The sequence below is a fragment of the Phragmites australis genome, chromosome 15 (genome assembly GCF_958298935.1).
Source record: "Phragmites australis chromosome 15, lpPhrAust1.1, whole genome shotgun sequence".
NCBI classification, from domain to species: domain Eukaryota; kingdom Viridiplantae; phylum Streptophyta; class Magnoliopsida; order Poales; family Poaceae; genus Phragmites; species Phragmites australis.
In genome coordinates this window covers 991,278-1,004,967 of record NC_084935.1, presented here as the reverse complement: position 1 = coordinate 1,004,967, position 13,690 = coordinate 991,278, and the positions used below count along the sequence as shown (strand labels likewise).

Here is a 13,690-nt window from a genome sequence, read left to right as displayed (position 1 = left end):
CCACTGTAGCATGCACAGTTCGTCCTCCACGGCCAGGGGCAGGCCTATATGGGGGCATGGGGTACAGATGTACAACCAAATATATTTGCAAAAAATATTTGACTAGAATGGATTGGCATGACATGCCAAGGTTGCTAGTTTTCAGCTGTTGAGTTGGCACTTGGTAACTTGTAGAATCCCTTGTTACTCTGATTTTACTCCATAAGCACTCTGTTTCTTGAGAGCCACCATATAATGGCACATAAGTTAGATTGCAATTGGTGTGTGTAAACATAAGAGTCGAGACTTTAACTACTCCATTCTAGTCAATGCATTTTCTAAAATTTACAGGCTGGTTAGCTCAACACCCAAATACGCAAAGCGCCTGGTGGCCCAACCCAACACCTATGCAACTAGTTCACGATGGTCCAACGCCCAAACTTGTATTCCTGGAGACCTAGAGGTGCACGCACAAGTCACGACATTAGTGGAGTGGAGGCGGCGCTCAATGGCAGGGCAGAGGGCGATGGTGTGACCACGACGAGGTGCGGCTGTGGGACCGAGGCAGGGCACGGTGGCATGACCACGGTGAGCATTTATTTCTTGACACGATAGTCTGATCGTCCATTGCTTAGCTTAGTATTTTGAATGCTTGTTTTAATTTGAAAAGCGAATGCTATGCAAATTTTACAAAACTAAAAAAATCAAGAGAAAGACTATTTATTACAAAAGATAAAGAATTGTAAAGTTGTATTATAATTTCAATTTTTTTGTTTTGTAGTTTCTTTATATTAGTTGAGATGTTGTTATTGTTATGAACAATTTGTACTTTAGATCTTATCATTGTTGTCAAACATTTTTTTTAATTATATATATCCATTATTAAAATGTTGGACTCCCCACTGTCCACGGCACTGAGACTGCAATTGTGCAGCCAAGGAAGATGCTTATTCTACCTTGCCCGACTTTGCAAGAGATGCCATCGCAAGTTGTCAACTACCTCAGCCACAACCCACAAGATGTCACTGGCATGCTTGGAAAATCCTCTCTCTCTCTCTCTCTCTCTCTCTCTCTCTCTCTCTCTCTCTCTCTCTCTCTCTCTCTCTCTCTCTCTCTCTCTCTCTCTCTCATATTGTGGAACTGGACAAGGGCCAAGTTTAGGTCCTTGCAAAAATGAGCCTACTATTCATAAGACTAGTTAGTCATGATGCATAGAGTATATTATGATCAGGCTGGCACGCAAGCACGAAAACAGTCACACAGAACAGAAGGTGATGCACCTAAATGCCTTTTCTTCTATTTCTCTTTTTTTTTCAAAAGTTAAAACTAGGGATCTACAGAGGAATAGTTCCTTTTGAGAGTTCCCCTCTTTCTTTTGGTGTTTTCTAAGCTAAAGGCGAAACTATGAGCCTTCTTCTAGGGGGTTGCTTACCTACAGAATGCACGAGACAAGGATTCATCTAAAAAAGAAAGAAAGAAAAGATAAAACAAAAGAAAGGAGAGACGGGGATTATTATCGTTTCACATGGCACCACACACGCTACTACGACGGTTAATAGCATCCAAATTTGCAATGCTGTCGCCCGAAAATCCTGCTGGGGCACCTATCGCTCTTCATGTGAACTTCCCTTCTCACTTTCTAACTCTATTGATTAGTTCTATCATCTGTGTCTTTTAAGTCTCAGCGGTAACCAGCTTGGAGAGGAGGGAAGTCAGCTTCATCTTTCAGTTGGTACACATCCTGTGGCCTGCACATTTTCATTTAAAATATTATGAAATTTTCTTGACAGATGGTGTCTACACAAAGTTGAAGCAACATAATATAGTGTCACAAAATGCAAGAACATAGCTTGATGTATACAAGCAGCATTGCCATTGAGACTAGTTTCTTGCATAGAGTGTCGAGAAGTAACCAATTCTCTTCGTTTCCTTGCACAACAAAAGCTCAGTATGGGCAATAAGTAATTGCAACGTAAGCATCAAGTGAAAATTTTATTCTATGAGATACAAATGGCTACCTGCTTTCGCGGTCAACAGGCTTAGGGCTCAGCACCGTTGAGGCAGGGACTTCTGCAGATGTCTTACTAGTACGGAGAGGGACTTCTGCAGGTCTCTTAGTAGCAGGGAGAGGGGGGAATTCTTCCTCGAACTGCGCTGAGAGAAGTCCCAACGAGAAAGGCCCCAAAGATCCAAACTCAAGATTCTCCTCTACTTGTGCCTTCAATTGACAATAACCCGCTGTTGGAGGTGAGGAGGGCTGACAGGTATTAGATACTGGGGGATTTCCTTGACATAACTGAGGAAGTACTATCCCTGATGATGATGATTTTGGCTGTCTTCCCTTCTCGACAAAATCTCTGCTCGAGTCGCCAATGGCAGGTGAGGGGGCAATGCCTTGATTGTTCTGAACCTTCGGCAGGTTTGTTGCAACCGGTTTGGTTCCACCCTCTGTTGCTACTTGCTCCCTGAAATGAACAAAACCTCCTTTTGGAACTGAGCTCTTGCTTGAATAACCATCCTGTTGTGAACTGTTCTGCTTCATCGGCATCTGGTTTGTTGCTCTGTGAACTGTAGTGTGCTCATTTCCAGGACCAGAACATCCCTGTTCAAGTGAGGAGTACTTCTGATCAGGTAGCCTTTGTTTTAGCTTTCTTCCTCTTTCAGGCATGATTCCTCTTCCAGGTGTCATGCGTTCCTTGTACATATTGTAACTCTGGAAACAAACACACGAGAGTAGAGTTGAAATGAATAATAACCTAGAGTAGCGAGAAATATACTAACACATGCTTCCCAGTCTATATAAAAACCGTGCTTGTCGACTACCCCTATTTCAAGAATATCGCAGCCTACCAAAAATAAATTACAACTTTTGTAATGAAGATCATCAAAGCTGAATGTAAACCCTTAAAAGGAAAGAGGGCATGGTGGACAATTGGTGCATAAGGAATCAAACAGGAACTGAGTTAATTTACTGAAAGCGTAAACAGTTCCAAACCATGGAGCACAAACAAACAAGATCATGTGCTAGGAGTTCTTACAATTTTGGGAATGTATGTGCCAGTTCCACGCGTCTTAGGAGAGTCAGAAAACCAATAAACAGGATAATATTCTGAATTAGTTGCAAGAGATGAAGACAATGCCAATACGTTGGAGGGCAATGGTACATTCTGCCACCAAACCACATCCACTTGGTCCTCGGCATGTGGTTGCTGAGAAACATCTCCTGTGCTATAAGAACAATAAACTGAAGATAGTTTTCTTCTCTCGCTATCAGTAGATGAAGCTAATGATAGCCTTGGGGGTCTAGTGTCGGTATTTGACATGAGGCTCACAGTTGGAATCTGGAAAGAATCCTCGTCTAGCACACTAGCTAAACATGCTTCTTGAACTGCCTGCAGAAGTTCATCAAACAAGCACTCCAGGTGGTACTGAACTTTGCGAAGGCATCCCAAGTGAAGATCAAGATCGCCTGAGAGATCCAGCATATTTGGTTGTGAGAAGGATGGAAGTGGCTTTTTTTCTGCACGGAAAGCAGTCCAGTCTGACTCACTAACAGGACAAGAATTGGAAAAATCCAAAGTATTTGTACGAGTAGAGGTAGCTAATATATGATGGTTTGCATAAATCTGTTGCGGCATGTGTAATCTACTGATGAGATGCAAATCTTCCTCTGTTGCATAATTCTTGAAGCACTGCTCACTGTTGCCATTACCATTCTCTCGAGAAAAGGATGAGTGGCTCCTGAAACTGGCTAAATTTGATGAATTTGCTCTGAAATCAGATGCATATTCCATGAACCAGATTTTGTTCCAAGGAAGATCTAGAACATCACCTGGCAAATATCTACCTGAATTCTTATGCATATCTGCTACATTCGATTCCTTGTCAGGCAGTTTCGACGAGTGACACGGACTTCTGTTTTCACCCTCATTCATGCAAGAATTGAAGCTTGATCCTTCTCCGTTAAGTGCATTTTCAGGGCCAAGCAAGGATTCAAATGAACTATAATCGCCAAGGTCTGGTCTTTCTCCCTTTCCATGTCTCTTCAGCGTGTTTGCAAAAAATCCACAAATTTCATCAGGAATAAGCTCGGAGGGTAACATGAGAATTTGACCAAGCTTCTGTGCACCAAACGAGAAAGCACTCCGTATGCGATAAAAGCTTGCTGCAGAAAAAACCATATGTCAACAACACTTATCACAAAAACCATCCATTAAAGGAATTTCTTATGTGCGTACAGCGGGAAAAGTGGAAAACATCCCTTTTTCAGTTTTCCTCCCAATGCAAAGCAGGAAAGAACATGACTACATGTGACATGACTGAACACGCATGCATTTTATTTTTGGAGAAAAGACGGAACACACATACATGAATGTGTACTGTATAAAATGTTGAATTTGATTAAACATAGCAAACGAGAGTACGTGGTACAGAATAAATAAATAAATAGAATAAAATGATACAGTGCCTTGGTTATTCTAACCTTTGCTGACACTTCTACCAAGATTATTATTCCCCTTGAGTGGATCGATTATGTTTAGATACTTTGTGCGAAAATTTGTGTCGCACCCATCCGAACTGTCTGGAATTACAACAAGCCTATCCAATGAGCCTTGAAGAAACTCCTTGCCAAGCAATAGTTCATCATGTACTGCTGTAGGTTCAACTGCAAGTCATATTTTAATAATTAGAACAGCATCACATCAGTGGTGATTCCTCACAAAATAAAATAATACAAGAGCATGTAACTCACCAGATAAGTTGGGCAGCGATGACAAATCAACAGGACCATTTAAACTGATGCCATACTGGTCCCAGTCAAACTTGCTAAAATATTCCAAAAACCTATACAATACCTGTTAAATAAAGCAGTAACATGCAAAAGATTTAGTTCACACTTCATGTAAAGCTGCTCGTAAGAAGTCTGAAATAAGCTCTGACTTCCAATAATTACCTCCAGAGGACCATGCAAAGAATTGTGGAACATATTGAATATGTAAAGAACAAGTGTTTCCAAGGCATAAGTAGATATCAGTCCATGATGAGCTCCTAGGATGCGACTTTCATGGTAGCACCAAGCCTTGATTAGCATAATGCTCCTTTTGAATAAATGATTTTCCCCAACTTGACGGTCAACCTGAAGCAGTAATGATAGCTTATTCATGCTGGGATTCAAGCTTAATAATTCTATTTATTCAAGAAGACAAGTGTTTTTCAAGCTGAAAAAGTTCAACTGGAGCAAACAGTTCAAGTTTGCATTTGCATACCAGCTCAAGAAAACAGAATGTGGACACACCACCGATCTGGTTGAAAGAGACGTCGACAACAATATTATCAATAACACATTTAATGAGCTTGACCTGGTTGAACAATAAAATCAACGTTAGTGGGTAATATCAAAATGTGCCTCAACTTTATCTAAAAAAATAAAGTGTCTCAGCTACTTTGAAAACATAAATGGGCTAAGCATAAGATGCAAAAGTAGGAATATACACCTCTGCGTTGATGAAATTCAAGCCCGTCAGTTCAAACTCTGCATCGCAATGCTTCTCCGCCTCAAGTACATAGCGAACACCATCCATGAACGTACTGTTCAACCATGTGTTCCCCAGTACAGTTATATCAACGTCACCATCAGGGAGGTAGGTCTTCAGTGGGACTGATCCGAATGCAAAGACCTGGATTATGATAATACAAAGGAATCGTCATTTAAGAAAATTTGCTACACTTGTTCAAAAGAAAGGAGAAAATGTGCAGCACACTAATAGCAAAATCAACCAAGCAAATGTTACATGCATTTCAATTGGACAATTAGAACATGACATCCTGTTAAGTGGAAAAACCATTTTGCTGCTTCCCTTGTGGGGATCTTTGCCATTTTGGCTTCCTGTTAAGTATCTGTTGGCATTTCACCATATAAGGATTTACCAATCGAATAGCATTTCAACCCAAAAGGGCCTCTAATAATAGGAACTCACTAAGAGCATTTCCAGTAAAACCAAATGAAGAAAAACTAAACAACTGTCGACAAGTGGAAGGACCAAAAATCGGGCACACTCTATTATGCTGATGCATATGACTAGACACAAACTTCCTACCACTTTCCACTTTGTACGAAGCCGAATAAATATGACGGGCAAAACAGCAACAAGGGCCACTAATTGCCTTTCCAGATCTGTAGATGGTGGTGGGTACAGCCTACGCTGTACAGTGAGGATGAACTTCTATAAACACCCAACATGATGCTCCCCATCAATGTTAAATGCAGACAAACAGAAGTTTCCCCATCCCAAGTGTGCACCATAATTGAATGCAAGACGGTGGCAGCCACCCTGCTCTGCATCGATCTTAAGTTTTGCTGCTGCTCTGTTGCATACCCATGTCCAATGTTGGGATGCGGCCGCACCATGCCGTGGAGATGGCTGCTGCATCGACCTAAAATCTTGCATTCTTGCTCGTGCTCTGTCGCACTCCCATCTGTGACGTAGGCATTTAGCCGCCTCATACAGAGAAGATTGCACTACGGCATCAAGAAAAGATGCCGGTGCCTGCTCGGTTCAGGCACGTGATGAAGTCACCCAGGAATACAGTGACAGTGTCACCTACGCATGCACGTACTATGACGAAGACGAAAGACCGACCCAGACACGATAACTACCTGAAATTACTTTTTTTGGGGGTGGTAAAGTTTGACCCTTTCCGTTCCCCGTTCCAGAAACCACACGCATGAAGCCATCAAACATGGATGGATCGTGCCTTTTGTCTAAAGACACGGAGAAAGCTACAGCCCAGACTACAGCGACCAGAGTCCACCACAGACAGAGAAGCAGAAAGGCTTTTAAGTGTACCTAGAAACGTCCTAATCGCCTGTTTAACAACACCTGTACTTGCGCAAGCACAAGGGTAAAAGGGAAAGCAACAGATCTAACCCTGCAGTAAAAAGCGAGAGAAAATAACTTACAGCATGATGTCACTTGGGACAAACAACACAATACAATAAGACTGACTGATTAGTAAAAGGGGTATCAGTAAAATAGGACCAGGATACGCATAGAACAAGATTAATAAAAAGATTAGTCCCATCTAATCATGTACGGCCTAATCCCCAGGTCCCATGAAAGCGACGGGAGAAAGCAGAAAGGCTACAGCGACCACAGTCCACAGCAATTCAGCAAAGCAGAAAGGCTTCAAGTGTTCCTAAATCCTAATCGCCAAACAGGGTAAAAAAAATTCGAAGAATGAGAAACAGGGTAAAAAGTGAGCAAAAGATCTCTTGTAACCCTGCACTAAAAAGTGAGATAATTACAGTACGTACAACATGATGTCAGTTGGGACAAGGATTCCGAGTACACCAGAACTGAGGATGACTGATTAGTCAACGGGGATTCAGTAAAATAAGACCAGGATCAGCGTAGAATAAGGATAGATAAACAGGTTAGCCTTAATCCAAATCACACCGACCGATTAGTATAATCATCCACGGCCTAATCCCCATGCCTCAGGTGAAAGCGACGGGAGCAGCGCAGGCTCGATGAGGCGAAGCAGAGGACCCACGACTCCACGAGAGTGCAAGGTACGCGGCGACCGGCCGGGATCAAGCAGCGGCACGAGGCTTCCTGCCGGGAATGGTGCAAGCAGCCGCACGAGACGAAACGAAACGAACAAAAAGGTAAAGCCCTTTCCCCCACAAAGCTAAACGCGACGCGAATCCCGAGGCGCCGCGGCCGGACCAGCGAAGGCACAGACAAGCTAGCGCACGAGAGGGTTCCGTGGGGGTTGGGGAGAGCGGGGGAGCACGCACGCACCTCGCAGCCGAGCGAGGAGCCGATGACGCGCTTGAGGTAGGCGATGACGCCCTGGCGGCGCCGCTCCGCCTCCTCGGTGGGGTGCAGGCGCAGCAGCACCTCGCGCGCGACACCCTCCGCCGCCCGCACCGCGTCCCGCCGGATCGTCGACGGCGCGGACGCCCTGGTCGCCATCAGCGCCGCCAGCGTCGTCGTCCTCGCGCCCCCGACGCCGCTGCCGCTGCCGCTGCCTCCAGCCCCATCGATACCGCCGCCGCCCGCGCCCCTCCCCCACGGGAACATCCCCCCGCCGCCCCCGTACCATTCACCGCCGTAGTACGCCATTGGAGTCCGAGAAGAAGCTTGGCGCGGCGGTGGAATCGGGGAGGAATGGAATGGAAAGCGCTGCGGAATCGAAGGGGTTTTGCACGGCAGAAAAATATTTTTTTCCTTAGTTTTTACAAAATTTCCCCCTTCCCTTCCCTTCTCCTGGCCTCCTGGGGGTGTTGTCCGAGGTCAGAACAACTCTGCCTCCGGGGCCCTCCGCCCTCGCCTCGCCTCAGCTTATATAGGGCCGGGAGGTTTTTTTTTAATTATCTCCACCCTTTTTCGATTATTTTCTTTATTTAGTTTCTTTTCATATCCTTTATTTTATTTAATTTGTTGGCGTATATATACTCTGTATATGGACAGAGGGTGGATATACATGGTTGCCAAAACCAGGATATATGAGTTATATATACTGATATGAAAAAAATAATGATGAATAGCATCTTAGGCCTCTTATATATGAGTTATACATATCAAGATTCTATAGGATGTATCGATTGACAAACACGCCCATAAAATAATTCGATGAATACCTGAGCTCCAAAAACTTTCAAATTTCTCTGTCAATTCTCCGAACCCAAATAATTGATCATTTGCACATGATCAATTTACATGGACGGATTAGTTTCTTAAAAACATGAAATAAGGGGTGTGTGCCCGGAAAAGGTGAATCATATTTGGCTACAAAATACAATTGTCAGCATTATTCACAATCTTTTAAAAACATTATTCACTGTCTTGACATCTCTCCGGTGCCTAATTTTTTCTTTCTTATATGGAAGTTAACCTTGGTGACCATTTGGTATGTCTATAGATTGATGTTAATGAAAAACAGTGTAACTTCTCGATTTCTATCGCATTTCCAGTGCCACGTGTCATACGCAAGATGTCTCAACTAGGCGAAAAACCGCCCTGGAAACCGCTTGGCAACTATTAATTACTACTAACTTACAGTCCATTGGAGCTAGTAGATCTAGACAGACGACACAGGAGTGGCGTGCATTGCAACACTGCCATCACACAGGCACACATCAAGAACGGTAGTGAAAAAAGGTCAAAAGTAATCGACGACATGCAGGAACCGAAGTTCTAAGGGTGCAACGCACAAATTCCGGGAGAGTTGAGTTCAGCACTTCTGTTCTTCTGTACCGGCGCGCGCGCAGGCATGCATTCCAAGTCGTCGCTAGAAATGGACGAACACTGCAGCGAAACATTAACGGAAGACGCTGTGCTGCAGAGGTCACTACTGCATTCAAGGAGTGCCATAATATCACAAAAAAAATCTCCGTCTCCTAAAAGAAGCAGTCTGGAATCTCATTCATTTCCTGCTACTACTATATCATGCATGGACGAATCCGGCAGCAAATTAATTCTTGTGAGAAATAGTATGGTGCAAGATCGCATATATTTATCCTCTCTCCCTTGCATACATCTACATCTTATTTGTATACGTTGCAGGGTAGAAATGAAAGATAGATGCACATATACGTATTTCTTTCGCATTAATTTGAACAAGATATGCTGCTTGTACTGCAAATCTTAGCACCTTTTAACTCTTCTACCCATATTGAAAAGAAGATACACCTGGTCTCAAAGAAAAAAGATATACCACCATATTACAAATCTTCTTGATTCAGATGCTAAGGTACTCGTGACTGGTAACTAATTCGGCAAAAAAAAATAAACAAATAAAATATATGACATGATCACGGAGTGATTCACATTCGATGCCAATATACATAACATCAGGCTAGCTAGAATACACCAGCATTCGTCCAATTTCTGGACGTGAGAAACCTCAAGTGCATCTCTCTCTCTCTCTCTCTCTCTCTCTCTCTCTCTCTCTCTCTCTCTTTATATATATATATATATATATATATATATATATATATATATATATATATATATTCAGACATACTGTTCTCTTCTCTTCTCTGTCCAAAAAGTCAAAAGGACAGGTCAGCACCCGGGTGGGCCCCACCCCGGTGTGGATCTTCTTGGGCTGCTGCTGCTGAGAGCAAAGGTCAGCTATGTCCTCTTTTGCAGTAGTGACACAAGTTGTTTTGTTTCCTAATGAAAGTCAGTCCGGAGAAGACACTCGTGCAGGGACAGTAGCGGGCACCAGGAAAAAATAAAATAAAATCTTATTTCTTAGCAATTCAATTTTATCTTTTGTGCACCATATAACCCCAAACATATACGCCATCTAAATCTGCATATGATGAAGTGTGCACTCGGATTTTAAAGCTCTAGCTTCACCTCTGCACTCGTGCATGATGTAAGAGTAGTTGGGACTTGAGACTCTAGCAAGTAGTGGAGACAGTGATGCAACAATTTTAATTGTCGTATGTTTTCAAAATTTGAGGAACATCACTGATCAGTATGTATTTCAATGCATGGCCTCTGGGCTTTTACAATGTAATCTCACAGAAATATCACCGAGCCCTCATATTTAATGTAGACCGATTATTATTTTTAGATAAAGGATTGGGACAAAAACCTTGTTCGATCCGTAGCTAGAAATAACTTTGTTTAGGTCCTAAATAAGAAAACGAGGGGCAATATATATATACACTATGAAAATAGTTGTTTGTGCATGCACATATCCTAGTTAGGACGGCGAAAACAAAAAGACTCTTGGTCCATTGACGTCGGATTTTTCGTCCCTTTGATTTCATCTTTTTTGTACAGCATAAAATTATTGTGAGCGTCGGATGCGATCGAGAGAAATAACCATACTGGAGCTACCTACAAGAAAAATGAAGCTGCTGCTGTTGTTTTTCCGAACCGAGGGCCTACCCTATTTTCCATTAACATGAAGAAAACAGAAAAGATGGAGTCTGTGTTACAGAAATAGAGTGCGAGTAAAAAGAGAAGTAGCTAGAGAAGCTGCTGATTCTTCTCTCTCTCTCTCTCTCTCTCTCTCTCTCTCTCTCTCTCTCTCTCTCTATATATATATATATATATATATATAGCGTGATGCACGTACTTTTCTGTGGTTGCTATGATCCCTTCTGCCTGTGCCAAAAGAATCCTGCGACACAGTCGTACGTCCAGGTTACGACTGCATGTACACGTCCCAGGTTCGTGCATGGGGCCGGTCAGAAAGTCACGGAGAGGCAGGACGCCATATATATAGCACTCCAAAGAGCAGTAGCAGTAGTGCAGTACCACTGTACCAGGGACGGTGACGGCAACTGAGAAATGCCCTGCATTTTTTCAGATGGCGAAGCGAAGACCTTCACTTTGGGCGGCAGTTTCCCGACGGCTCTTGCACTACGACTTCTGCCCGGGGGCTGCACACGCATGCAACGTGACGCAGCTTCGATGATAGAATTTTTACGTTTACACGTACCGGGTAAAAAAAGGTGTGAGGTTGAAGGCTAAACAATATCTTGCTTGTCAGAAAGATGAATCTGAGACACTAAAAGAAGTGTTCTACCCCGCAAAAAGGGAAAAATGTTTTATCCTGCCAAAGAAGAAGTGTTCTTCTGGTGTGAAAGATGTAGTAGAGGTGATTTCAGGCTAAGGGATTGATGGTGACCGAAAAAAAGGTAGCAAAGGGTATAATTAGGAAGTGTTAATTACGTCGAGAAAGTGTTAGATAAGTCGTACTAGCGTCACTAGGGTTTGAGAACAAGATTGAGCAATCGCGACAAAGAGTGGTGGCCGAAGAATCGGTGTATGTATGTCTTTAGGCAAGGATGATGAATTCTGACAAATGGCAGTACCAATGCAAGCTTTTTCTCTGATATTATTAATCTGGAGATGGAAATGATATGCAAAAACTAAGCCATCGTTGCGCAGAGACAGTAGACAGCAGATACACGAACTGTCACACTGCTAATTAAGTGCTAATGAACACTCCAGTTGCAATTGACTGCTGATTGGCTAGGACCTAGGAGCATCAGGAGAGGATACATGTCGTGAGTGGTACAAGGAATCAAGGATGCCGTTGTGGCGTCGTCGCTCTCGATCGATCGGTCGGGCCTACCGTTGTACTCTGCCGCGCACGTGCAGGGCCACACTCACTGCCACTCCATGCAATCCGGATCAGTGCGGGAATATCAGTCGCTTTCGTCAGTTCAGTGACCAACGTAACACTGACAATACTGCATCCAACTGATTCTCACTCTTGCATTCTTACATAAGCTCAACAGTGAGAATCAATTGGATTTTTCCCCCTTTGAACTGGGGAAGTGCCGGATACTATACTGGAGATAGTTTTTTTTTTCTTCTATCAGTAGTGCCATTAATTTGGAAACAGAGATAGAACATGGCATGTTTGGGCTTATCAGACCAACACCTCCAGGCTCATCTTTGTACTCCCATAATCCAATCTTAGCACCTCTAACATTTTCAAGTTTGTTCCTCTGAGAAATGTATCAACTATGGATTAGTTTGTGTAGTGGATCTAGCGTGATAAGGAGATTAACAATTAACGTGCGAAAGTCCTGTGTATTAATACCGGAAACTATCCTCTAGGCACAGGACCCAGTGCCCACCAGTCAATTTCCTAACACCTGCACATGGACAGAGGTGAGAGACTAAAAGGAGATAAGCTTAAGGATGACAATCAGGTATGGCGGGTACGGGTAGTGCTCACCAATATCCATATCAGTTAAATTTTACCCACCCACGGGTATACCCGCGAACGCTCGTAGGTATAGAGCGACCCACAAACCCATCACCCGCGGGTACCTATTACCCATGGGTATACCTATTTACCCGCTTGCCACAACAAATATACCAAACAATGTCACAAGTTTCATACATCATTCGTTCATTCTATGCTAGAATAGTGTAATCGTTGCAACATGACATATAAATAATTTTAGCAAGATATATAAATAAATGATTTCAGTATGATTTCAGCAAGATGTATTATTTCAGTATGATTTCAGCAAAACGTATACTGAACTTTATTATGGTCATCTACTCCCAAGCATAGCACAATTTTCATTCAAATAAACATTTGAACAGACGAGCACTTCAAAGACTCAAATGAACATGTGAATACTGAACAAGGACATCATCAGAGAACTATACGAGTATACGGGTTTCGCGGGTATGAGTACATCTTACCCATACCCATACCCATCTGCCCATCAGATAGTATTTTTCGTCCACAAACGTACCCGTGGGTACCAAATGCTATCCATACACTACCCTATTCGGGTATTTACCCCCGGATAAATGGATAATCGGGATAAATTACCATCCCTAAGCAAACTATCTTGCCTGGCATATACTCCTACAATACAAGGTGCTTAGTGATGAGTACTTAAGTAAGGTGAATGTTGCCACGTCTTTAAGCACGTGTAGAAAAATCATTCTCTCCAATGCAAGTTGGTGCTTACAAATGTTCAACTACCTTTTCAACACACTTTAAGCACCGAAGCAAGCTTAAACACTTTTTTCTCCCAATAAGCACTCACCCCATGTAAAATGGTACAAACAAACCGATTTTTTATATATAATGTAAGCACCTCCTTTAAACATACCATTGAGTATGCTTTGACAACCCATGTGGGAGAGACTTAAGTCCTTTTGCCATTTGGGATGTCCCCAAACCATGCGCTACTTGCCTCCCACCA

The 13,690-nt window shown here is 42.9% G+C and overlaps 1 protein-coding gene across 1 annotated transcript; it reads right to left on the bottom strand.

Annotated features, from left to right (window-relative positions):
* Positions 1-1,264: 1,264 nt before the first annotated feature.
* On the bottom strand, positions 1,265-8,037 carry LOC133893156 (uncharacterized). Its single transcript, XM_062334127.1, has 9 exons — positions 7,785-8,037; positions 5,475-5,657; positions 5,247-5,339; positions 4,934-5,116; positions 4,733-4,835; positions 4,463-4,645; positions 3,018-4,144; positions 1,998-2,692; positions 1,265-1,727 (listed from the first exon to the last, which is right to left on the bottom strand). Exons 1-9 carry the CDS (start codon positions 7,956-7,958, stop codon positions 1,661-1,663), a joined length of 2,808 nt encoding a protein of 935 aa, XP_062190111.1. The 5' UTR covers positions 7,959-8,037; the 3' UTR covers positions 1,265-1,660.
* Positions 8,038-13,690: the final 5,653 nt, after the last annotated feature.